Source organism: Notolepis coatsorum, assembly GCF_963971535.1.
Source record: "Notolepis coatsorum genome assembly, chromosome: 4".
Taxonomy (NCBI): domain Eukaryota; kingdom Metazoa; phylum Chordata; class Actinopteri; order Aulopiformes; family Paralepididae; genus Notolepis; species Notolepis coatsorum.
Window position 1 is genome coordinate 14,879,299 of NC_140168.1, and position 27,651 is coordinate 14,906,949.

At 42.9% G+C, this 27,651-nt stretch overlaps 1 protein-coding gene across 1 annotated transcript; it reads left to right on the top strand.

The window, feature by feature from the left end:
* Nucleotides 1-1,402: 1,402 nt before the first annotated feature.
* LOC311227853 (kidney mitochondrial carrier protein 1-like) lies at nucleotides 1,403-27,618 on the top strand. The gene is made up of 9 exons (XM_084313695.1): nucleotides 1,403-1,605; nucleotides 1,766-1,913; nucleotides 2,322-2,416; nucleotides 5,977-6,062; nucleotides 18,085-18,180; nucleotides 18,288-18,412; nucleotides 22,527-22,650; nucleotides 26,230-26,310; nucleotides 27,426-27,618. Exons 1-9 carry the CDS (start codon nucleotides 1,542-1,544, stop codon nucleotides 27,465-27,467), a joined length of 861 nt encoding a protein of 286 aa, XP_084169821.1. The 5' UTR covers nucleotides 1,403-1,541; the 3' UTR covers nucleotides 27,468-27,618.
* The last annotated feature ends 33 nt before the right edge of the window (nucleotides 27,619-27,651 follow it).

Below are 27,651 nucleotides of genomic sequence, written 5' to 3' on the forward strand. Positions count from 1 at the left end.
CATCTCTCTCTCTTTACCTAATATTTTTATTCTATCCTGACATTTTTCAGTTGGAAGGGCAGTCTATATGCGTAACGAAAAAAAAAATATATATATTTTTTTTCAAAAAGGCCACTTTTTTGATGAGGCTCAAAAAGGCAGGTGCTCAGGCACCCCTTGGCCTCTATGTGTGCACGTGCCTGCACAACATACATGACATCATGACATTTATGACATAGGGATAGGGACATACATGACATACAGGTATATAGTACTGTTACATTTGTGACATATTCAGTACTGTTACCCAGAGATCCTAACAGATAATACATACGGTGGGGAGAAGACTGTCTATTAGGAGGGGGGGGGGGGGGGTTTGGACATTTATGGTGGCCAGTTTCGAATTGCAGCCTCCCGTAGGTGCTCTTTCAGAGCGGTTTTGAATGTGGGTATAGGATTCACATTTTTTTTACGGCTGTGGAAGTATTTCGACATGTACATGGGTACCTGCTCACCGCACAATCAGATGTCTCTTCATATACCAACAAAATGTTTGCAACCCATACATTGTATAATTTTATGAGTTTCATTGGCCTTGTGCTATTTAGTTGCCCTGTTGTTACATGCCTATGAACGTATACATTTATACGCCACTTCCTCAGAATATACACACAGTTTCTCTTGAGTTTCCTGTTTTCAAAAAAGACATGTAGGTAGGGCCATAGTGCTTTTTGAAGGCTACACTTGCCCCTTCTCAAGAGTATTATTACCGCATTTTCTTTCAAACTATTTTGGTTGCGGATGCCCGAAATTCGACACCTTTATGGTAGGCTGTGTGACATACAGGCGCCGTAAATAGCTCTGCACACTGTATAGGAGTGTGTGATTCGCCGACGTGTGCTCTCTGCTTCTTTTTAATTCAATTCAAATGGGCTTTATTGACATGGGAAACATACGTTTACATTGCCAAAGCCAAACAAAACAAAACAATCAAACAGAGAAATCAAAAGAAATTAATTAATTGCGAATATTTTCATGTTGGGCTATTAGCTTGTGGATGAATAAGCACAGAAAGGTACACCATGCAAATGTTCATGCTTTATTTGTTTTAAACGAGACGATTTAGAAATGGGCAATGGGGGAATACATTGCGGTGGAACACGGAAAAACGGCAATGACGTAACCACTACACACCTCACGTTGGATGTCCTTTTCCCGCGCTGTCGTACCACCGCCTGCTCAGTCCAGTCACAGACAGGAAGCACGCGCTCAGAGAGACGGGGAGGGGTGGGAGGGGGGAACCCTCTTTTTCTTTGGCACGGTTACCTAGCAACTAGAGGTGGGAGGAGTCAGAACCGGCTTGTGGGCGTGTCGCGAGGCTGACACAAGAAGAAGCGGAGGAGGAGGAGGAGGAGGAGCCACCGACGCAAGAGACTATAGAGTCGAAGCCGCGAGTCTTTGGTCCAAACCTTTAAAACTGATCACCCTGCGGCGCGCTACTACTACTACTTCACCGGTAGATATTGATCATCATAGTAGCGTAATCAATCAGGGATAGGAGGATGTCTAACGCTAACTGGAAACCGTTTGTTTTCGGGGGAATGGCCTCTATGACGGCGGAGTGCGGTGAGTGAGTGTGGAGGTGGCGCGGCTTACTGTCTGTGATACATTAAGGCCTGCGTGGTTTATTAATATCTATTGCCTCCTTCCTTCCTCCACCTGAAATCTGAATCGTCTGTGATGTTGTATTTTATGTTTCCTTCCGCAAATGTGTTGCTTGTTGCAGGTACGTTCCCGATCGATGTGACCAAGACTCGACTGCAAGTGCAAGGCCAAGTTGGGGACATCAAATATCGAGAGATCCGTTACCGGGGCATGATCCATGCATTGGGCAAGATATGCAGAGAGGAGGGGCTCCGGGCACTGTACTCGGGGTGCGTTTCGTGCGTGTGTGTGTGTGCGTCTCTGTGTGTGTGAGTGAGTGTCTCTGTGTGTGTGACTGTGTGTGTCAAATGTTTTTTTAAACTCTTTTTGTATCACAAACAGTACTGTATTTGTAAATCTGGTATGTCATAAATGTATAGATGTAGCAGTACTGTCTACCTGTATGTCATGTATGTCATATATGTTATGATGAATTGAAAATGGGGGACCCTGATGTAAACAAGACGAAAGTCTTTCTCTGGTCTGCACCCCCTTAACAATTGTGTGTATTGAGCCGTACTGTATTGTACCCATTCTGCAATCTGTTGTTAATACAATTTTCAATCAATCAATCATGTGTTGGAAGGGGGCATTATTTAACATTGTGATTGATTGGTGTAATTGTTTCCCATTCACAGCATTGCCCCGGCCATGTTACGCCAGGCATCCTATGGGACCATTAAGATTGGAACCTACCAGACCTTCAAACGTTTACTAGTTGAAAGACCTGAAGGTAATGCGCACACACACGTCACACACACACACACACACACGCACACACACACACGAGAGTTCATACATTCACCATTATCCTCATATGCTCTTTGTGCATGTGCTGCCCAACTGTGGTCTACTGTAAGTGAAACCAGTCTGGAGGTGGCACCCTGCTTGGCTTCATGCCAAGGCCTTTAATATGAACACGCACATTCCTACCACATGTTACAGGAAGCTCTCCACGTGACATCTAACATGTGTCTGACCTACTTTAAACATGTAGCCTACTTCCTGGAGAGCAGGTGGCCATTTTAACCTGGGATGCACCCAGCGCTGATCCTGGTTAATTAAAGGGTAGCCTCGCTGTATTAGAGAATATCTGAAATCAAATCTCAGAAATCCAAACAAAGTGACTTGATTTTCCGCATTTTTGGAATTTGGAAGCATGTTAGATTTCTAATGTATTAAGGCCCAATCCCAATAACTCTCCTTGGCCCTAGGGTATACTGTAGGATGTCCCGATTATTTTGTGGATCAAGGGGTAGTAGTCATGTAGCCCTCCAACTGGCCCTCCAAATGCGAGTGTTTTCAGATGCCGACTCGAAACGGAGGGGTAGAAGGGAGAACGTAAAGGACTTGCGTTCCTGTAGTGATGTGTATCGAGGATTGGCATGCGTAATGTTTTCCCAGATTGAGTCGCATGAATTACTCTTAAGTGCTAGACTAGAGTAATTGTTTTAGGGAAATCCCAGAGACGAGATATTGCGTGGAGTCACACACACACACACACGGATGCTACAGATTGTATTATGTCTCGCTCGTCAGTCAAAACGGTAGACCCTTAGCATTTGTAATTACATTACCTCCACTCTGTCTGCAGCAGATCTCTCCGCTCAGGGAACGGCATGGTCCGTATCAATAATCTATGAACGCTACGCAAAGTGAACAACATGTTGTTGGCACAATTTGGAAATGCACAAAAACTAACGGACGTTTTAAAATGTTTAGATGACACTAAGCTAGCTGCATTCCAACGCAACAAACCTTTCGCGGTACTAGCGTACTATCCTTAGAATCCATGTGCTCTCATTAGGGATGGGTACCGAATCCGGTACTTTTAACACTCATCAGTGCCACTGATTAACATGGTAAAACATGGTTGAATGCCAGCACCCACTTCAATGATAGCGTTGTGAACGCATAATCTATGTCTTAAATTATGGCTATGTGTCTAATCTGCCCGTCGCTTATCAATGACTTGTTTGCAGTCAACATTGTCGAAACGGATTGTTTTTTAATCGGTTTATTTCCGTTTTATAGCATTTTGAAAAGCCCTTGTTTTCTTGAAAGTTTCAGGAAAATATAAAGATTCCGTGATAAACGGAATTTACTGGAATATTCTGGAATACACAAAAAACACCTTGGTTGAGAAATGCAGGCTTCAATCTATGTTGTTTAGTCTATCTGTTCAGTACTGTTCAGTACTGTTTCAAGATTCACAATGAGATCTTCTGAGAGAATTGTTGAATAGATACACAAAAAAAATTCTATTATGACATCATACTGTGAGATCGCAAATGTTCTAGAATGTTCTGTTGTCATTTTTCGGCCTATTTATGAATCGTTTTCAAATAAATGCTAGATTATCGATAGTATATGTGTACTTATGCACGCTAGAGAAGCGAGCTGAAAAATCTATTCTCATTTCCTGATCAGCGCGCACACACACACACACACACACACATAGGGCAAACGCTGATATCTCTGTGAAAACCGATCCGATTATCCTAAGACTGGTAAAATAGATTCCTTACCTCAGATCAGATGTTCTCCAAAAAGATTATTCCAATTCCTGATCGCCATTCCAAATATCGATCGCGTTTATTGATTCAGCGCTGGGTACTGTAAATATGTATTCCATGCTGTTTTCCGGCTCTGCAATCACTTCGATCTCTGGCAAGCCGAAAACGGTCGCAAGTGTGGTTACACTTTACAAAGCTAGATGCAGACAACGCTCGCTGCAATATTATATATTAATAGGACTGTCCCCGACTAAGGATTTGGATAGTCGACTATGATTGGCCAAAATGTATTTATTTATTATTTTTTTATTTAAATTTGTTTGTATTCGACTAAGAGGTTGGCAGTCGACTACGGCTCCTTTCGACCGATTAATCGACTAATAGGGGTCACAAATTGTTCTAAATAAATAATAATGATGATAAATTATTTGAAGTTTGGACAATTTTTTTACAACTGAGGTAGGTAGATACTTCCTCTGTATTGTTTGGAGGGCAGCCTACTGGGCAGTGGAGACGGATGAATAAAACGTGCATTAGAATGATGATAGGACAGCGTTTCTTCTAAACGCCACGTTGTAGACGGTGGGACAGGATCTGTTGGCGTCGATCATCGCGCTGAGACGGTATTGGAGACTTGAGCCAATCCAGAGAGAGACTGGAGCGCTGATGGTGCGTTGGGTCGGTGCTCGCCAACTCGTAAAGTCGGGACATTTGTCTGTGACCAAATTGATTGATTGATTGAAAATGTTATTAACAGATTGCAGAATGGGTACAATACAGTACGGCTCAATGCACACAATTGTTAAGGGGATGCAGACCAGAGAAAGACTTTCATCTTGTTTACATCAGGGTCCCCCATTTTCAATTCATCATAACATGACATACATGACATACAGATAGACAGTACTGCTACATCTATACATTTATGACATACCAGATCTACAAATACAGTACCGTTTGTGATTCTGAAAAAGAGAGTATATACAGGTAGATTACATTTTTAGAGACTAAAAAGTACTGAAAAAGGGTACCGTTGGGCATCGATTCACAGGCACCGGTATCGGTTCAAATGTGAACGGTACCCAACCCTATAGCTCTCATGCTCCACAGCTTCCAGCGTGGTCTTCCTGCAACAACCCGCGCCTCCCGGGTTCTCCGGGTTCTCCGCTTTCCCCTACGCTATAAAAAGACATGCATTCTGCTAGGTATATCCTGTCGTTACCCGTGACCGAGGTACTGGCATGAGTGTCCACTGCCCCTTCCCCCCCCCCCCCCCCCCCACGTCTTCCCCCAAGCCGGTTAACGCTTTTTTATACCTATAAACCACCCAGAAACGGCACTTCTTGGCTTACACAATCTTTGTCATGAGAATCACGTGTTGCATCTTAGAAAATCAAAGTGACTGGATTTTCAGAATCTTTGGAATATAGAAGCTTATTCCATTTCTGATGTAGAAAGATTCATCACATCTCAATAATTTCTGTCCAATGATGCCAAACGTAACAGTCTGTAGTACTGTTCAGTAAAAGCGATTGTATTGGATTGTATGCAGTGTGTTGGACGATCACTATTGGAGATACCGCCTCAGAATTGACTTATCTCAAACCCGCCCCCTTTTCTTGATCCTCCAATCGCGGTGGTAGGCTATCTGTGCATCTTTAGTTTTATCTCATGAGTGTGTGTGTGCATCGAACCACGAAGAGGAACTGTCAACTTTCAATATTGCATATTTCTGATCCCTGAGGCTTGTTTTACAGTATGGCTCTTCCTCTTTCAGATGAGACGTTGCTGACTAATGCAATGTGTGGTGTTCTGTCCGGAGTCATCTCCTCCACTATTGCCAACCCCACTGATGTCCTGAAGGTAGCTCTCACACACACACTCACTCACTCACTCACTCACTCACTCACTCACTCACTCACTCACTCACTCACTCACTCACTCACTCACTCACTCACTCTCTCTCTCTCTGGATATGTTTTGAGTGTATCCTCCTGCAGACAAGCACATTGTTTGTTTGTTTAACCTTTATTTACCCAGGGTAGGTTCGCTGAGCACAGATGCTCTTTTTCAGCTATGCCCTGCTTCACATTCACACAGTTCCATTCATACCTGGGAGCTGCCCAGTACAACCACAGTGTGACACCATTGGCCACTGAGCAACTCCACTGGAGCAGTTGGGGGTTAAGTGCCTTGCTCAAGGGCACTTCAGCGGCAGATTTTTCCTGCCGGCCTCCGGGGATCGAACCGGCGACCTTCTGGTCACAAACCCGCTTCTCTAGCCATTGATTAGGCCACCGCTGCCCCCACATACAGCCCACAAGGCCTCAGGCAGGAGAACCGGTTCAGCTGAATCTCTGTGTCTCCCGGCCAAAACAAACAGCTGTCAACAGTAACGATGATCTGATTCAACACTGGGCCAAAAGACACGCGATCAGACTTCAGATTCCTTTATTGTCACTTATTTCAGTACTTTACAGCTAGAAGAGTGACCATAGCAACTTCCAATAATAAAAAATACAATACATTTAACCCTTTCACTGCCACACGACAGCCGGTTAACCCTTTTGCTGTGACGATACAGAATGCGGAGCTAATGATGGAGCATCGCCGTCGGTTGTGTGATAGTAAAGGGCTAACCTTCTGTCGTGTGGTAGTGAAAGGGTTGCATCTTTTTTTTTAAATCCAGAAAAACGTCAAGGATGCTACACAAAAAAAGTCAAGACTTATTTCCATTGTGGTCCTTGGTCTCAGACAGACAAGCAATACAAAACATGACCATAAATAACAATTTGACAAACTACATAGACATGAACATTTTAAATGCAGTACAAACGTAGCCACACAGGCAACAATGTGTATCGGGCAACATTTTCATGCATTTTAAAATCTAGTTTTTGACATTGTCGAGGAGCCATGATTTAACTTTTTTTCTTAAAATCGGCTACTGATGCATTTTAGCTGTGAAGGTAGCAAATTCCAATTTGTGACTCCCCAGAATTTCAAAGAACATTTGCCCATATTTGTTTTGAACCTTGGAATAATTTAGCATCGAATAAAATAAGATGACAAAAATAAAGATGACTCTATATATATATACAGTTCTAAAAAAGTGTGCCGTTCAGGAAAAACTAGTTATAAATAATCCCAACACAATCCACTGACACAACTATCCTGTAAATGCATGCAAGTGCACTTTGAACGACTTTTGAATGCTGCGGGCCGTTCAGAGACTCTGCTAAAAGTTGTTGTTCTTGGGAGAAGGTGTGTCTACAGAAGAAGTGGCTGTATTGCATAACTGAGTCGTGACGTGGGCTGTGTGTGTGTTTCACGTGTGTTTGAGCGTGATGACTTTTTACTGTAGACGTCCATCTTAACCCTTTCACTACCACACTACAGAAGGTTAACCCTTTCACTACCACACTACAGAAGGTTAACCCTTTCACTACCGTCTACCGGGTAGTGTGGTAGTGAAGGGAGTTAACCGTCTGTAGTGTGGTAGTGAAAGGGTTAACCTTCTGTAGTGTGGTTGTGATATGGTTAACCCTTTGCCGTGTGGCAGTGAAAGGGTTAACCGTCTGTAGTGTGGTAGTGAAAGGGTTAACAGTCTGGGTTAACCATCTGTAGTGTGGTTGTGAAAGGGTTAACCCTTTGTCGTGTGGCAGTGAATGGGTTAACCTTATGTAGTGTGGTTGTGAAAGGGTTAACCCTTTCTCGTGTGGCAGTGAAAGGGTTAACCATCTGTAGTGTGGTTGTGGAAGGGTTAACCCTTTTGGTAGTGTGGTAGTGAACGGGTTAACCTTCTGTAGTGTGGTTGTGAAACGGTTAACTCTTTGTCGTGTGGCAGTGAAAGGCTTAACCTTCTGTATTGTCACAGTGAAAGGGTTGACCCTTTTGGTAGTGTGGTTGGTAGAAGTGGTATAAAGTCGTCCCTATTCAACAGAACACGTTTAGACTTGTTTTGCTCAGATACAGCTGGGGAAAAAAATCAACTGTCCTTGGATTAGGACCAAGTTAGATGAGTCACAGTAAGGGCTGGTTGGTTTGGTCAATTAGAATAAGTCACAATGCATGTGAGAGCAGTAGGTCTGCTAGTTTTAATAACTCACAATGCAAGTGAGAGCAGTAGGTCTGCTAGTTTTAATAACTCACAATGCATGTGAGAGCAGTAGGTCTGCTAGTTTTAATAACTCACAATGCATGTGAGAGCAGTAGGTCTGCTAGTTTTAATAACTCACTCACAATGCAAGCGGCTAGGTGGCGCAGTGGGCAAGGCGCTCGCCACCAACGCAGGAGATGCTGGGTTCGAGCCCAGCTCTCGGCGTTGCTACCAGCTTGGCTGGTCGTTCATACTAATACAATTGGCAGTATTAGGGGGTGGGAAGCTGGTGGGTGGGGATCGGACGTTGTGGACAGCGACTCCTACAGGTCGGTTGGTGCGCCTGCGCAGTAGAATCAGGAAGCGACGAGGGCGGCGTGTCCCTCCCACGCAGACCCTCGCCGCTGAGAGATAGCGCTGTGCAGGTGAAAAGATGCGACGGCTGCCTCCTCGAGTACCGGAGGGGACACGTGATGCAAGGCTTGGTCCACATTGCAGCCGGCCTGTGGGAGGCATGGCCTAACAACGTTCGAGACAGGGGAGGGTAGAATTGGACAATAATACGAAATTGGGGACGGGAGAAAAATAGAAAAATGGGGAGAAAAAGTAGATAAAAAAAAACTCACAATGCATGCGAGACTGAGAGCAGTAGGTTTGCTAGTTTTAATAAGTCACAATGCATGTGAGGACAGTAGGTTTGCTAGTTTTAATAAGTCACAATTTTTATTTTATTTTTTATTTAGCCTTTATTTAACCAGGTTTGTCCCAATTGAGATCCAGGATCTCTTTTACAAGGGAGACCTGGCCAAGAAACAGCAGCAACACAAAGTTGCAACATACACACATGGACACTACAGACAAAAGCAACGTTACAAAATGGTCAAACAAAACATCTGCACACAGAAAACGTGGTTACAATAGGCTTCACCATAGCCTTAAATACATTCAGTGTTACCAAGCTTTGGATCTTCAGATCGGACTGGAGATTGTTCCATGTACTGTAGTAGGTGCGGAAAACCGCAAAGTGCAGACAATAAATAAATCGGAACCATTACCAAGAATGGCCTTGTGAATCAAAACATACCAATGACTGAGCCGACGTGCGCATGAGGAAGTCCAGTTCACTTTTGAATATAATGCACAATGGTGAGTACAATGCAGGGCAGCTTGGATTAGGACCAGGTTTGATGAGTCACAGTAAGGGCTGGTTGGTTTGGTAAGTTAGAATAAGTCACAATGCATTCTGAGGATAGGTTTACTAGTTTTAATAAGTCACAATGCATTCTGAGGATAGGTTTACTAGTTTTAATAAGTCACAATGCATGTGAGAGCAGTAGGTTTGCCAGAGTTATGTATGATCATGTGATGTCAATATGATATTATCTACACAACACTTGTGGGTTATTCATAGACTAGGACTCACATAGTGTTCTGTAAAAGATATGCTCGACGTATGAATATGATCACGTGTGTGTTGGTCTGTCTCTTGTTTGTTTTGTGTGTCTCGTCACCAGGGTTGTTACCGTGTTCGGGACAAACCCTCCATTACGCCACTTGCCCGCTGCCCCCACCGTTGGTTTGTTCTCAAACGCACTCCCCAGCTGGCTCTGTGGTTCTCAGGACACGCCCCCTCTGTAGCTAGCCCCTGCCTGCCTGTAGGACACGCCCCCTCTGTAGCTAGCCTGCCTGTGCCTGCCTGTTGCCCCCACCGGTGTTTTACCCTCTAATGTACTCAACCAGCTGGCTTTCTCATTCTCGGTAGTGTAGTCTAGGGGTACACCGGGTGATGTACTGTCTGCAAAATGATGGTGTACCCTCCTCTCTGTAGCTACGATAGGGCTGTACCAAATGTCATTTTTTTTTTTTTTTTTTTTTTTAAGCTTCTATTGAATTTTTTTAATAGTCGTCATATTATTTGTTTATTGGGGTTTTTCGTTGCAATATGAGATGAGCACAAGGTCAAACTGTACACATATATGCCAGACGTATTGCACATATCTACATATAAGTAGTCAAAATATAAGTCTGTTGAATGTAAACAATATACACATTGCACAAAGCTACGTATAATTAGTCAAAATATAGATCCGTTGAATATAAACAATATACGTATTGCACAAAGCTATGTATAAATAGACAAAATATAGGTCTGTTGAATGTAAATAATATACATATTGCACAAAGCTACGTATAAGTAGTCAAAGTATAGGTCTGTTGAATATATAGACTACAGCGAGTACACCACAAAATAAATATAGATATTGTTTCGGACATAGTCAATTAAACAGATATGTACACTCAGGACAAGGACTGTACAGCAGAAATAGAGGAATGGAACACATATTTTTATTTTTTTAAGTGAGAAGGTAAACATCAGGTTGCACATGTAGGTCAATCGACTGGACAGTGCTAGGCTAGAAGTGAGCATTATTTATGGGGGGTCGATTGAACCTTGTTCCCCAACATAAGTAAAGAAACTAGGGATGCTCGATATTGGCTTTTTTACCGATACCGATATACCGATATTGTCCAACTCTTAATTTCCGATACCGATATCAACCGATACCGATATATTCAGGGTTTCCCGCCCCAAAAAACGGAATAATTTCAGGTAATTAACATTACATATCTCTTGTTGTGGAATTAACACAACATTATGCATACTTTTGACTATAAATAAAATCAGAATTTGTTCTTACTTGCTTGCCTGGGTAAATAAAGGTTATAGAAATGTAAAAAAAAATATATATATATATATTTTTTAAAACCGATACCGATATCACATTTTAATGCCAATATCGGCCGATAATATCGGTAGGCCGATAATATCGGACATCCCTAAAAGAAACGACCCCATGTTTTATAAAATCTAGCTGTAGAACCCCTTATGACACCTTATTTTCTCCATCTTAAGGAAGTGCAAAATATCCCTGAGCCTGAGATGGAGGAGTGGGTGACTTCCAATGCAGTAAAATGAGACATCTAGCCAGGAGAGTAACAAATGCCACCAGGTCAGCTTTACATCGTGGCAGAGACGGGGTAGTAGGGGAGATTTGACATAATCAAATAATTTCTTTATTTAAAAAGAAATAAGAGAAATTTAATGAATATCCTCAAACAAAATCCTCAATTTGAATAAAGTGATTAATCTGATTAAATTCGTTGTTATTTTTTATTAGATCAACTTTCTTTAATGAATATAACTTGTCAGTTTCGTCAACATAAATAATCCAATAAGGGCACGGCTGGTACGAACGTGATGGTGACGTCTTGATGGAGCGCCAAGCGGATGCAGACAGGCTAAATGTTTTATTAAAAATGTGATGACTAGTCATATACTATAATAGTATAGTATTAGTGTAGCCTATAATCTTTATCTGCAACTGTGAAGAGAAACCCCACTGGTTTAAACAGAATAAAATAAGAAATAAAAAAAATAATTCAAATGTTGATTTAGAATTTGAATGTCAACGTTATGGATGAAGCAGTTCGAACTCTTCGGTACAGCCCTAGTAGCTACTATCCGTGTTGTCGGCAACGTGCTAACGTCTACTACTTCTCATCGCCGCTTGGAGAAGATTGAGTCCTGCTGTTACATGGCACGCTTCGGCAGAGCGCCACTGTTGTCTGTGGATTTATATCGGTCCATGACAGTGATCCACGTTTCAAACTATGAGCGTTTGCTAACTAGTGCTGCCTGCCCAGCTGCAGGGCCAGGGCGATTGTAATCTAGTTTTTCAACTTCAATTACAATTGTGTTTCTTCCCCATGAAAACTAAGACAATCGAGATTAAAACGATTACTGTGATATACTGCGGATAGATTCCATGTACTAGTTCCTGTCCTGTCTCCTCTAGATTCTCCGGTTTGATACGTCTGCACGGTGGGTTTGTTGAAATAACTCTTGTTTCAGTGGTTGGACTGTGGTCTTGTTGATGCTACCCCCATTTAGCCTGTCGGATCTCCCGTATGGTCATCAGGCACAACGTTACTAATGTCAATGGTTCTTCTTACTGCAAACAACAACACCCCCCCCCCCCCCCCCCCCCTCGCCTTTAATCTTTAATCACTTAATCATTCTTAAATGTCAAAGCAACGCACATCCCTAGTACAAATGTACCCGAGCTTATTACTCCTCACCTCATGCTCTTGTAGGCATGATGACTATCTCTGTACTGTGTGTGTGTATGTGCGTTTGTCCCGGTGTGCTGATGCAGTGTGTGTGTGTGTGAGCAGTTTGGGAGTGTGTAGGTCCCAGTGTGCTGCTGCAGTGTGTGTGTGTGTGTGCAGTTTGGGAGTGTGTTGGTCCCAGTGTGCTGACGCTGTGCCAAGTCATCATGCGCTCCTTCTTGGCCACTAGTGCAGACAGATTGTGAGTGTGACTGAGCTTGACGGTTGTGTGATTTTCAAAGGACAAAATGACAGAACAATCCGTTCTGGACAAACTATTGTCTTATGTCACCACCACACGCGGCAAAACTATATCTCATTGAGGCGATGTGAACTAAATACATGCATGGTAGGCAGGGACTGCAGATGGAAACTAGCTCTTTAGCTAAAAATCTGGCACATTTACATTGATGTGGAAACTGAGGATGATGAATGATGAATAGTTTTATTTTCGGTCTTTGTTTACAGATAAATCAAAAACACACACGTGTGGACTTTCAAAGGGAAAAGAAAAAATCACAAATGTACATATTCAAAGTAAGCTCGCACACAAAATCCAAACTCAATGACCGAAAAAAGGAATAGGCTGAAGCACATGCTTATTTTTGCCTATCCTTTACAATTCTTAAAAAGTAAATGTACTTTAATATAAGAAAGAAAAACGTAAAATATGCCGCAAGATATCATTTTATTTTTGTCCTTTTTTTAAGAGAAAAAAAGTTTGATGTTTTACTCAAAACTGTACTGCTGAATTATTTTATCCTTCAGGGCCTTTTTAAATCTCCCCTGAGAAGTACACAACTTCAACCCGTCACTAAGACTATTCCACAATTTAACTCCCAAGATTGAAACACATCTAGTACTGTCCCTGGGTAAAAAATAAATAAACAAACTTAAACTTAAATCTAAGCCTTCTTTTGTATTGTAAACTAAGTGGTAGGCCCTGCGTATATACTGTGTATATATAGTAGGGGAGGACGGGGTTGGTTGTCACGCGGGTTGGTTGTCACAATCATTATATTTCGCCACCAAAAGGCAACGTCACCCATATTTTGGTATGGACGTTTTCAGAATTGGGATGAGCGCTCACCTACATAGTCTTCTTTGGAGTAAGACGGCTGAACTTGAGGTGAGAGGACCTTTTTGTGTTTTTCATGTGGAATTGTAAATATTCAGCTCCTCTGTATTCTTCTTCTCTAGGCTTTTACACAATGGGTTTATAATGAAACAATTATTACCCTCAAGCGTGAAGGGAAAGCTATGGTTTAGATTGTGTTGTTGGCTAACTAACCCGTTTTTAGATGGTTGTTAGCCTTGATACTAGCAAGGCATTCCAGTTAGGGTTGGTCGTCACATTCTCTTTGGGGTTGGTTGTCGCATGTGACAAGCACATGCCAGTGCTTTTAATGAGCACAACAAGTGCTTTTAATGAGCACAACGTGGGCAGTTTCTTCACCGACTTGGAGGAGGTGATGGATGAGCTGAGGACAGACCGAGCAGAGCCCAATGCACCCCAGCCCACCTACCAAGCCTAGTACATCCCAGCCTAGACCACCTACCAAGCCTAGTACATCCCAGCCTAGACCACCTACCAAGCCTAGTACATCCCAGCCTAGACCACCTACCAAGCCTAGTACATCCCAGTCTAGACCACCTACCAAGCCTAGTACATCCCAGCCTAGACCACCTACCAAGCCTAGTACATCCCAGCCTAGACCACCTGCCAAGCCTAGTACATCCCAGTCTAGACCACCTACCAAGCCTAGTACATCCCAGCCTAGACCACCTGCCAAGCCTAGTACATCCCAGTCTAGACCACCTACCAAGCCTAGTACATCCCAGCCTAGACCACCTACCAAGCCTAGTACATCACAGCCTAGACCACCTACCAAGCCTAGTACATCCCAGCCTAGACCACCTGCCAAGCCTAGTACATCCCAGCCTAGACCACCTGCCAAGCCTAGTACATCCCAGCCTAGACCACCTGCCAAGCCTAGTACATCCCAGCCTAGACCACCTGCCAAGCCTAGTACATCCCAGCCTAGACCACCTACCAAGCCTAGTACATCCCAGCCTAGACCACCTACCAAGCCTAGTACATCCCAGCCTAGACCACCTGCCAAGCCTAGTACATCCCAGCCTAGACCACCTGCCAAGCCTAGTACATCCCAGCCTAGACCACCTACCAAGCCTAGTACATCCCAGCCTAGACCACCTGCCAAGCCTAGTACATCCCAGCCTAGACCACCTGCCAAGCCTAGTACATCACAGCCTAGACCACCTGCCAAGCCTAGTACATCCCAGCCTAGACAACCTACCAAGCCTAGTACATCCCAGCCTAGACCACCTACCAAGCCTAGTACATCCCAGTCTAGACCACCTACCAAGCCTAGTACATCACAGCCTAGACCACCTGCCAAGCCTAGTACATCCCAGTCTAGACCACCTGCCAAGCCTAGTACATCCCAGCCTAGACCACCTACCAAGCCTAGTACATCCCAGTGCACTCCACCCCAGTTGGAAAAGGCAGCCAGCAAGAAGAAGAAGAAACAGAAAAGAAAGAGACAGGAGGAGTCTTCATCAGATGAAGATGATTGTTCTTGTTTGGTTTGTATGGAAACGTTCTCCCACAGCCGTTCAAGGGAGGTATGGGAGAAGTGTTGGATGTGCAACCAGTGGGCACACAAGCTCTGCTTAGTTGGAGTGCCCAGACCCTACATTTGCCATCACTGTAACTCCGATAGTGAATGAGTGTAGGCTATTATATTGTTAGGCCTATTTAGTTCTTATTTTGTTATATAGGATGACCTAAATATGCGTTTCCTGTTTATGTTCATGTTAAGATGCATTAAGTTACAAATGGCCTTCTTGCCTTCTTTTAAAGATTTTTTTTCCCATTAAAACACATTGTGACAAACAACCCCATAGTGTGTGACAACCGTCCCCGTAATGTGTCAGAGTGTCTATGATGGGTAATAATTTCCTCTTTGTTACAATACGTTGGAAAATGAGAGGGATACACATTTCAAGCCAACATCTTAAAGGGGAACTCCACTATTTTGGGAAATTAGCTTATTTAACATCTTCCCTGGAGTTAGACAAGAAGATACATACCTTTTTTGTCTCTGTGCGTGCATTTTAGCTTTGGGAATAGACGCTCCGTTAGCATAGCTTAGCTTCATCACTGGAAGTGAGGCAGGACAGTAGCCTTACAGTGCCTTACAGTGTATTGCAAGGTCTGACATTGACCAAATTTGATATGCATGACCTTGGTGGGCTCTAGGTCAACTCCTGAAAAGGGGGTCAATGTCAGACCTTGCAATCAAAAGTTAGGGGGCGCACTGAAATTATGGCAAGGGTTATTAGCCCCCTAACTTTTGATTGCAAAGTCTGACATTGACCCCCTTTGCAGGAGTTGACCTAGAGCCCACCAAGGTCATGCATATCAAGTTTGGTCAATGTCAGACCTTGCAATACACTGTAAGGCACTGTAAGGCTACTGTCCTGCCTCACTTCCAGTGATGAAGCTAAGCTATGCTAACGGAGCGTCTATTCCCAAAGCTAAAATGCACGCACAGAGACAAAAAACGTATGTATCTTCTTGTCTAACTCCAGGGAAGATGTTAAATAAGCTAATTTCCCAAAATAGTGGAGTTATCCTTTAAGCTTCAATTGAATGTAGGAATGACTATTGAGGTAAAAAAGTGTGACAACCAACCCCGTTCTCTCCTATTATTATACTGTATTATGAACAACAACAACAACAGTGAAAGAGTCTCTCTGCAGGTCACCCTCTAGCTTCAAACGGCGTCCCGTGGACCCGGTGTTCCCCCGAGGACGGTTTGTTTATTCAGTTATGGAAATGTAATCACTGAATTTTTACTTGTTAAAAAAAAAAAGAAAAAAAAACATTTCACTCCCAATAACGACATAATGCAGCCAACATATCCTGCTCCGCGGCTATTGTTTCTGCCTCTCTATGTAATCATCCCTGTCTCGTCTCCTCCAGATTCTGTGTAATCGTCCCCGTCTCTTGTCTCCTCCAGATTCTATGTAATCGTTTTTTAAGATTTGTTTATTAAGGACAATGCAAATTAATGAACATCATTTACATGAGTGTATGCATAACATCACAGCATGATAAGGATGTAAATATGCCGGGAATAGCACAGGGCTAATTTCCACCCGTAGTCCTAACATAAGAAAAAAAACGCAAAACGGACCTTACAACGTTCATTCATAAAAACTGACATCACTGACATGACCACACTTAACATGACATTCAGTCAGTACAACATCACTAACATCCCTAATGAGTGCATATTTGGCTGTCTGTGTAATCGTCCCCGTCTCTTGTCTCCTCTAGATTCTGTGTGATCGTCCCTGTCTCTCTTGTCTCCTCCAGATTCTGTGTAATCGTCTCTTGTCTCCTCCAGATTCTGTGTAATCGTCTCTTGTCTCCTCCAGATTCTGTGTAATCGTCCCCGTCTCTCTTGTCTCCTCCAGATTCTATGTAATCGTCTCTTGTCTCCTCCAGATTCTGTGTAATCGTCTCTTGTCTCCTCCAGATTCTGTGTAATCGTCTCTTGTCTTCTCCAGATTCTGTGTAATTGTCTCTTGTCTCCTCCAGATTCTGTGTAATAGTCTCTTGTCTCCTCCAGATTCTGTGTAATCGTCTCCGTCTCTTGTCTCCTCCAGATTCTATGTAATCGTCTCTTGTCTCCTCCAGATTCTATGTAATCGTCTCTTGTCTCCTCCAGATTCTATGTAATCGTCTCTTGTCTCCTCCAGATTCTATGTAATCGTCTCTTGTCTCCTCCAGATTCTGTGTAATCGTCCCCGTCTCTCTTGTCTCCTCCAGATTCTGTGTAATCGTCTCTTGTCTCCTCCAGATTCTATGTAATCGTCTCTTGTCTCCTCCAGATTCTGTGTAATCGTCTCTTGTCTCCTCCAGATTCTGTGTAATCGTCTCTTGTCTCCTCCAGATTCTGTGTAATCGTCTCTTGTCTCCTCCAGATTCTGTGTAATCGTCTCAATCTCTTGTCTTCTCCAGATTCTGTGTAATCGTCCCCGTCTCTTGTCTCCTCCAGATTCTGTGTAAACGTCTCTCGTCTCTTGTCTTTTCCAGATTCTATGTAATCGTCCCCGTCTCTCTTGTCTCTTCCAGATTCTGTGTAATCGTCCCCGTCTCTTGTCTCCTCCAGATTCTGTGTAATCGTCTCTTGTCTTCTCCAGATTCTGTGTAATCGTCTCTTGTCTTCTCCAGATTCTGTGTAATAGTCTCTTGTCTCCTCCAGATTCTGTGTAATCGTCCCCGTCTCTCTTGTCTCCTCCAGATTCTGTGTAATCGTCTCTTGTCTCCTCCAGATTCTGTGTAATCGTCTCTTGTCTCCTCCAGATTCTGTGTAATCGTCTTGTCTCCTCCAGATTCTGTGTAATAATCGTCCCCGTCTCTCGTCTCCTCCAGATTCTGTGTAATAATCGTCCCCGTCTCTCGTCTCCTCCAGATTCTGTGTAATAGTCTTGTCTCCTCCAGATTCTGTGTAATAATCGTCCCCGTCTCTCGTCTCCTCCAGATTCTGTGTAATAATCGTCCCCGTCTCTTGTCTCCTCCAGATCCGCATGCAGGCCCAAGGCAGAGTGATCCAGGGCAGTATGATGGGTAACTTCATGACCATCTACCAGGAGGAGGGGACGCGCGGCCTCTGGAAGGTACGGACCTCGCACCTCTGTTGCATTTACAGCGCTTTGCTTGAATCCACCGGTCGGAATGCGTTCGCTGAATAAAATGCTCTCTTTCTCTCTCTCGTCCCTGACAGGGCGTGTCTCTCACGGCCCAGAGGGCGGCCATCGTGGTGGGGGTGGAGCTTCCCGTCTATGACATCACCAAGAAGCATCTGATCCTGTCGGGCCACATGGGCGACACGGTCTACACGCACTTCGTGTGAGTCGACGATTGATTGATTGATTGAAAACTTTATTTAACAGATTGCAGAATGGGTGCAATACAGTACGGCTCAATACACACAATTGTTAAGGGGATGCAGACCAGAGAAAGACTTTCGTCTTGTTTACATCAGGGTCCCCTGTTTTCAATTCATCGTAACATTTATGACATACACGACATATACAGATATACAGTACTGTTTAAGAGACAGTTTCTAAAAGAGATTATATATATATTTGAAGGGGAATAAACTGTACATTGGAGGGGGGGGGGGGTTGGATATTTACAGCGGCCAGTTTCGAATAGCAGCCTCCCGTAGGTGCTCTTTGAGAGCGGTTTTGAAGGTGGGTAGTGATTCACATTCCTTTACAGCTGTGGGTAGGGCGTTCCACATTGATGTGGCATAATTGCGAAACGTGTTTAGTCCCTTGTTTGTGCCGATTCTGGGTTTAACATGATTTGTGGAGCTCCCCTGGTCGTGGAATTCACTGACCTTGGTGGTATTCACACGACCATCGAGACTCAGATTCGAGCCGGTTCCGTGTTAAAGAAAACGCATCAACTTGACGTGTTTATATATATATCTGCCATTGTCCTTATTTTAAGCAGGAGGCTATTTGTGTGAGACAAAAGAAAACTATATTTTAACGCTAAAGCAATAAACAAAACGTTTTGCTAATGTAACAAATATATTTACAGAGGCGCAACGCTAAACACACACACACACTGTAACGGTGTTGTTGGTAAACATTGTGTGTAGACTGCTAGCATGTGAACATAACTCTGATGTTCTGGTCCAGTGAACATAGTGTGTAGGGGCAACTGTGGCTCGGTCGCCTGGTTCCTGGTTCGATTCCTGCTCCTCCTGGGCAGCGTGTGTCAAAGTGTCCTTGAGCAAGACTGTAAACCCCCAATTGCTCCCGATGCGTGGGTTGGGACTAGGGATGCCCCGATCGATCGGCCACCGATCGGTATCGGCCGATAATCAGTATAAATATGCGATCGGTGATCGGTGATAATGCTTTATTTTCGCCGATCGTCAAAACCGATCGAAAAACATGATCCAATTCTGAGCGGAGATCTCACTCGCTGAGTTCTGTCTCAGACACACGGAGAGAGCAGCGGCGTCTGCTCCTCCTCCTCCTCCAGCCCCTCCCGCACCCGTGTACTGTAAACACTAGTATAGTCTAGTCTAGTGCGACACTGGGACCTCCGTGAGCTAACGTTAGCTACCGTTACAAAATGACCCAGTTAACTATTTACTCACTGAGGCGTTGTCTTAATGTTATATAGCCGGCTAGCAGTAGCTACAGATAGCTCCTGATATCAATGTCTTATGACACTGATTCGATGCGTATTCGAGCTGAGGGCATGTTGAATGTAATCAATAGGGTCCAGCTGCAGCTCCGGAGAATCCTGGCCATAGCTGGAGGCTACTCGAGTACACACAGACAGTGGAGCTGGTTGCAGATAGCGAGCATTTTGACTTGTTGCGTGGTGGCGATGTCTCGCAGATAATACAACTACAAGTATGATTATATAATATATATATTTTATAAAAAAAAAATTATATAAAATTATTATAAAGCTTTTTTGTAATAAAAAACGATCGATATCGGATCGGTATCGGCCGATATGGCTCAAGACGATCGGTGATCGGTATCGGTGGCAAAAAACGTGATCGGGGCATCCCTAGTTGGGACCTTGCATGGTTGCCTCCGCCGTCGCTGTGTGTGAATGTGAGGAACAAAATGTGTAAAGCCCTTTGGATAAAATTTGTGGGGCGGCGTGGCTCAGGGGTAGAGCGGGTCATCCAATGATCGAAGGGTTGGTGGTTCGAATCCCGCTCAAGCCCATGTCCATCCCACTGCCGTTGTGTCCTTGGGCAAGACACTTAACCTACTTGCCTTGTATGAATGTGTATGCATGTGAATCAATGTTGGTGGTGGTCGGAGGGGCCGTAGGCGATGATTATTTGCCACGCTTCCGTGAGTCTGCCTCAGGGCAGCTCTGGCTGCAATTGTAGCTTACCACCACCGGTATGACTGTGTATGAACGAATAATGGACTCTGTAAGCGCTCTGGGGTGTCACGAAGAGCGCTATATTAAATCGAATCCATTATTATTATTATTATAAAATCATTATATTAAATACATAATTGACCATTTAGACTGCTCTAGTGTTGTCAAAAATATCGAAGTATCGATACATATCGATACTGAATATTTAAAACGGCTTCAATACTCATTTCCTGAAGTACCGATACTTTCTGCAGTATCGGTACCAGCTGGCGGGAGCATTTATTAACGTTACGCGTGTACTGGTGTAGGATGGGCTCCGGCTCCGCTCGACCGAACGTTGGCAACGGGGTAGTTGTGTCGAGTTCATGCGTGTACTGGTGTAGTGGACTCGGCTTGACGTTACTCCGTTTCCATGAAGTAATAGGTGGCCAGCTAGCTAGCATTAAGCTAACGGAGGAACGACAGCTAACGTTAGCTAATAATAGCGTTGTTTACAAACTGAAGACAGGGCTGCGCTGCCCGGCTGTGAGGGGGAGGAGGAAGAGAGAGAGAGAGAGAGAGAGAGAGAGAGAGAGAGATTTCTCCGGAGCTATGCTATGCTATGTAACGTTAATAAATGCTCCGAGCATAGCCATAGCTCCGGAGAAATCTCTCTCTCTCTCTCTCTCTCTTCCTCCTCCCCCTCACAGCCGGGCAGGCAGCCCTGTCTTCAGTTTGTAAACAACGCTATTATTAGCTAACGTTAGCTGTCGTTCCTCCGTTAGCTTAATGCTAGCTAGCTGGCCACCTATTACTTCATGGAAACGGAGTAACGTCAAGCCGAGCCCACTACACGCATGAACTCGACACAACTACCCCGTTGCCAACGTTCGGTCGAGCGGAGCCCATCCTACACCAGTACACGCGTAACGTTAATAAATGCTCCGAGCATATCGCCGGAGATCTCTCTCTCTCTCTCTCTCTCTCTCTCTCTCGTCATAACTAGGAAGGTGCGCTCAGTAGACCAAAAATCTCCAGCAGCCACTCTCTTTCTCTCTCTCTCTCTCTCTCTCTCTCTCTCTCTCCTCTCTCTCTCTCTCTCTCTCGTCATAACTAGGAAGGTGCGCTCAGTAGACCAAAATCTCCAGCAGCCACTCTCTCTTTCTCTCTCTCTCTGATCTAAAGATAAACAAAGGGTTTTAAAAGTGTATTTATCTTCTCGTATAGTACCAGAGAGAAGCTGAGGAGAATCAACCAGCAACAAAAGCAAAATTTGTTAAAAAAAAATAATTTTTTTTTTTTTGGTATTGAAAGTATCGAAAGTATCGATACTTCTCAAGGTATCGTATCGAAGTCGAAATTCCAGTATCGTGACAACACTAGACTGCTCGTGTGAACGCATATAGTAGTAGTAGTTTATTCAGTCATCATCTCGCACAATACAATATACACCATCATTTAACAATATTTGATTTTACAGTGACTGAAAAGGTACAGACTGAAGCATAATGCTTATATATGCCTGTCCTATATTCTTAACAAAAATTAACAGTATTCTAAAAGAAAATAGCAAAAAACACTTTTTTTTTTAGTTTTCAAAAATAGCTTTACAAACCATTTTCTTAAAAACCAAAAACGAATGACTCATTCTTAACTGTATATCAGCATTGTTCCACAAGTTAACCCCAATAATAGAAATACACCTCCTTTTAATCCCTTTCTTAGCTTTTTGAACAGTAAATTTACAAATATCTCTCAAATCATATTTTCTTTCATGTATTGAAAAAAACCTTTGCATATCTGATGTTTCGATCCAGTAAACATACAGTAATATAGACTGCTAGCATCATGTGAACGCATATCTGATGTTCCGGTCCAGACGCCGCAGCCATTTTGTCTCCCATCGAGAAGCTACGACGGCACGAAACCGATACGAATGGAGAACAGATCACTGTAGTCAGGAATCCCCGGTTATCTATGTTGTTCAGTCACATTCTTCCCATTGCATTAGACATCAAGATCAACATTGCGGGACATGTTGTTGTAACTCTGGTGTGCAAAGTGTGGCCATTCTTCTGACCTTCTCTCCCCTCGTGGTCCCCATCATCAGGTCCAGTTTCGTGTGCGGCCTGGCGGGGGCGCTGGCCTCCAACCCGGTGGACTGTGTCCGCACCCGCATGATGAACCAGAAGGGGGGCGCTCTGTACAGCGGCACCGTGGACTGTCTGCTGCAGGTCAGTCAGCTGATCCTTGTCTTTCTTTTGCCACCCGCCGCCACCGTCGGAGAAGTGATCTGTAGAGATCCCTCCCTCCCTCCCTCCGACTCTTTGAGTTGAACCCATTGAAATCGGGGAAACACATTTGTGTGCAGGGTTCGAGTTATGGGGGGGGGGGGGGGGGGGGGGGGGGGCAATGGGGGATAGATAGTCTGGGCCCCCATAGTCAACAACACCTGTGGGGGTTCTCTCAAAAAAAGCATTTAAAAAAAGATATTTTATATATATATTTTTTCAATGTACGAATTAGTATTATTTATGTTACCTAAATAAATTGTTAATGGATAATATTTAGTTTTCAGTTCACACATTTTGTCTCATTTTTCAAATAAAATTGTTGTATTTTATCAGATGCAAAATGCAAATTAGTAAAGAAAATGAACAAATAATGATGGTTAAGAATGAGACTGAATAATGACATCACACATAGTCTAATGATTAGACTGTTGTGTGATGTCATTACTCATTAATAGTATTAGACTCTATTCATAATGATATTTCCTCTAAATATGACTTCGAAAAACGGCCACAATTTTAGGAAAAAAAGTTCACACAAAAATCCGGCGGCGCGTGGTTTCGGGGGCCCCCATAGCTCTCGGGTGATAACTCGAACTGTGTTATTAGCGTGTGTATATGCAGGCTATATAATGCATTATTAGCAGGCGGTTTGAGGTCTAAATGGGTTAAACTTGACACTCAATCGTGCGTAACGACACGTGCGGGTTAACCTCTCCATATTAAGAGATTATCGAGGCGAAAGTCGCCGAATTTATCATCGTGATATATTCAGGCGGGTGGAAAATCTGAATTATTATAAGTGTGCCGCTTTTAGTTTTTTGTGTCTGCAACATCTGATTTGAATAAATAAAGAGTAAAAAAAATGGGTTAGTTCTTCAATTCTAAACCTCTAGGAATCGCCATGATTCTAAATTCATGAAGTCACTGAGACGGTACTCTGGTTGTGCGTCGTAGATTCAGATTCAGATTCCTTTATTGTCACTTATTTCTGTACTTCACAGCAAGAAGAGTGAAATTCTATTTATTGTGGTCCCTCGACCATAGCAGCTTCCAATTATAAAAAAATACAATAATTTTAGCATAGAATAAAATAAGATGACTAAAATAAAGATGACTATATACAGTTCTAAAAAGTGTGCAGTGCAATACAATTAAATTTAGAATAAAATAAGATTACTATATACAATTCTAAAAAGTGTGCAGTGCAATACAATAAAATTTAGCATAGAATAAGATTGACTAAAATAAAGATGACTATATACAGTTCTAAAAAGTGTGCAGTGCCGATCAGGATGTAGCTATTGTACTACCGTATATAAAATTGACATAACAAAATGGCTATGTACAGTTCCAAAAAAAAGTAGAGTTTTCTTGGAAAGAGAAAGATTTAAGAGGATCTATTTTAATTCCTGACCACGTAGAATTGATTCGCGGGGGGGTTGACCCTCGTTAGCGACCGGGACGGGGACCTCTTGTGGAGATCCTTCTGGACGTCCTCTGCCGTCTGGAAGGGCTTCTAGTGTGACTCTAGGAGGAACGGTCTTGTGAATGAAATTATATATATATATATTTTTTTTGTATTTTAATTTTTAATTTTTTAAACACAGATATAAACAAACATGACAACACACGATAAGATACACAAGCATTAATACACAGTGTATATCCAACGAAATTACCATTTATACCAATGTCTTATACAGGATATACCCCTAATACCTGTTATCTAAAAACCTACACACATATGCTCCAGCTCGAACCCCCCCTCCCGGACCCCTCTTTGGATAGTACCTCCATTATCCCTCGCTCCTAACCAGCAGGGGTGTAAAAAGTACCCAGAAATTATACTTAAGTGAAAGTATGGGTACCGTCTCAAAATCTGACTCCTCAAGTAAAAGTCAAAGTATCTGGCTAAAAACACACTTGAGTAAAAGTAAAAAAGTCCTACTTTTAAATGTACTTAAGTACTAAAAAGTAAAAGTAAATTTGTTGTTAATGGATAGACCAGGGGTCTCAAACTCATTCCATCGTGGGCCACGTTTTTATTTTAACTATACATTGTACCAGGTGAGTTAGTTGAAGAGGTGAGCCAATTAGTGAAATCATCAGCTGGTATTTAGGCAAGGCTGGAATGAAACCAAGCATACACTCTGCCCACAATGGAATGTGTTCTGCGATAGACAATGCTGAAATGAAAGAACAGAGGACACTTTTTTTTATTATTTAATGCACTTCTCCATTGAAGGTAAACTAACATGGACTGCATTCACATCACAGCATGAATAATATCACAATATTAAAAACAGAATGGTGTATCCTGAATAATATCACAATATTAACCACAGCATACTGGATTATCCTGAATAATATCACAATATTAAAGGCAGAATACTGGAGTACCCTGAATAATATCACAATATTAACCACAGCATACTGGAGTACCCTGAATAATATCACAATATTAAAGACAGCATACTGGAGTACCCTGAATAATATCACAATATTAACCACAGCATACTGGAGTACCCTGAATAATATCACAACATTAAAGACAGAATACTGGAGTACCCTGAATAATATCACAATATTAAAGACAGAATACTGGAGTACCCTGAATAATATCACAATATTAACCACAGAATACTGGAGTACCCTGAATAATATCACAATATTAAAGACAGAATACTGGAGTACCCTGAATAATATCACAATATTAAAGACTGAATACTGGAGTACCCTGAATAATATCACAATATTAAAGACTGAATACTGGAGTACCCTGAATAATATCACAATATTAAAGACAGAATACGAGTATCCTGAATAATATCACAATATTAAAGACAGCATACTGGAGTACCCTGAATAATATCACAATATTAACCACAGCATACTGGAGTACCCTGAATAATATCACAATATTAGCCACAGCATAATGTGGATCTGACTGTCTATTCTTCTGATAGCAGGCGTTTAATCAAAGATCCCTGCTTTCTAGTGTTGCACAAGGACCAATCAGCATGGGTATGGGCGGGTTCATGTTCCATTGATGGGGATTTGATTGGCTGTTTACCTGCGGTCGCAGGATTAATAACGTTAACGTTAGTTCGGCCAGAGAAACAATTACAATATACTAATTCAAATGGTTGGACCTGTGAGATTTGTACTTTGTACTTTGTAGGTCTGCATTTTAAATGTAAGGAGTAAAAAGTATGTTTTTTTTTCTCTGAAATGTAATGGAGTAAAAGTACAAAGTATACAAACCTAATAATACTTGAGTAAAGTACAAATCCCCCAAAACAGTACTTAAGTATTGTAACGAAGTACAATTACTCAAGTACTTTACACCCCTGCTAACCAGACACTACCATTATAAGCTAGCTTTTATTCTCTCCACCACTTCTAACCACATTGTCATTTTGGATTCATTGAGACCCAGAATTCTTGCTGTAGATATTTCTTGATAAATCACAAATTTTTTTCTTTTTTTTATTAACGTGCGTTCGTTTCTCCTCCTAGACGTGGCGGTCGGAGGGGTTCATGGCTCTCTACAAGGGCTTCTTCCCCAACTGGTTGCGCCTGGGACCGTGGAACATCATCGTATCCTTCCCTCGTCGTACCGTATGAAACGCACACCGGTCTGTCTCCTCGCCGACCGGCTTTCATTGGGAGTGTCTTTTTGATCGAGTGCACTTGGGGGACGTAAAGGTTTCGTGTGAGAATGGCTTGAGAACCACTGCTAGCTTAACTCCGTTACGTAACCAGGTTAAACACTGTGGACCGCAACCCACTGTCCCCAGTTAGCCTTTTATTAATGTGGAGGGTGTGTAGGGGATCACTAATTAGCTGAAGGGGGGAGCCTGCGGGGGGGGGGGGGGGGGGGGGGGGGGAATGGGGATTTGTTCCAGAATACTCCGGGTGACATAATGAGATTACAGAGTTGTTACATTGGAGCAGGGATTCCCAAACTTTTCCAGCTCGAGACCCAAAAGAGAAATTTGGTGTTTCCCCCGGGACCCAAACATACAAAAATACATCATGAATTGCCATAACATACATTTATAAACTACTGATAAAGAACACAACAAACCATGAATTTCAAATGTATATGAAATGTATTTATTTAATTATAAAAGTACATCACAGCGATAATCAGAGTGCAATGTTAAGTTGCTCACCACCTCATAACATATGTACATACAATTTTGTAACACTTTTAAATGAACAAACATGTTCTACTCTCCTTTCTATTTCTCACCCCTTTTTTCAACTCTCCATTTCTTACCCCCTCCCAACGTCCCTCAACCTTAAACCCCAACATTGAGCAACATTCTGATTAATTGTACTGACTTATTTTAAACTGAATCAACACATCTACAGCTTTTTTTATTAAAAAAATATTAAAAGAAAAGTTTATACATTTTTTATTTAAATTTTTTTTATTGGCGACCCAATAAAAACGGGTCCACGACCCATTTTGGGTCGCGACCCTATGTTTGGGAAACGCTGCATTAGAGTAGAATGAGGTAACAGGAAACTGTTTTGAATGAGGGCTCTGATGTGGAAGCTAAAAGCGAGAGCCAAAAATTCCCCCATGCGAGTTCTGTCGCATTCCTCTCTTGGCGAGTGGAAATTTCCACTCGCCCTCTCCTCTCTCTCTCTCTCGTCTCTCCACCGCTCTCCTCTTGTGGCCCTTAACCCCGCGACGCGTCCAGTTCTTCCTCACCTACGAGCAGCTGAAGAAGATGGACGCCTGAGCCGGCGGTGAGGTGGGAGAGCGCTGTGGGAGGAGTAAGAAGAGCAACGGGCGAGCGCCGTCGGCAGAACGGCGGGAAGGACCAAAAATAAAGCGAGCCTCTCTATGGATCCACGACGGACCCACTGGACTGAGGGGGGAGGGAGGGGGGGGGGGGGGGGGTCGGGGTCTGTGTGCCGTGTAGA

Excerpts from the sequence above, each read along its gene's own strand:
- LOC311227853 (XM_084313695.1), top strand. The coding sequence starts at position 1,542 with ATGTCTAACGCTAACTGGAAACCGTTTGTTTTCGGGGGAATGGCCTCT. Across the intron at positions 2,417-5,976 it reads ACTAGTTGAAAGACCTGAAG|ATGAGACGTTGCTGACTAAT; the intron begins GTAATGCGCACA and ends TTCCTCTTTCAG. Across the intron at positions 26,311-27,425 it reads TGGGACCGTGGAACATCATC|TTCTTCCTCACCTACGAGCA; the intron begins GTATCCTTCCCT and ends CGACGCGTCCAG.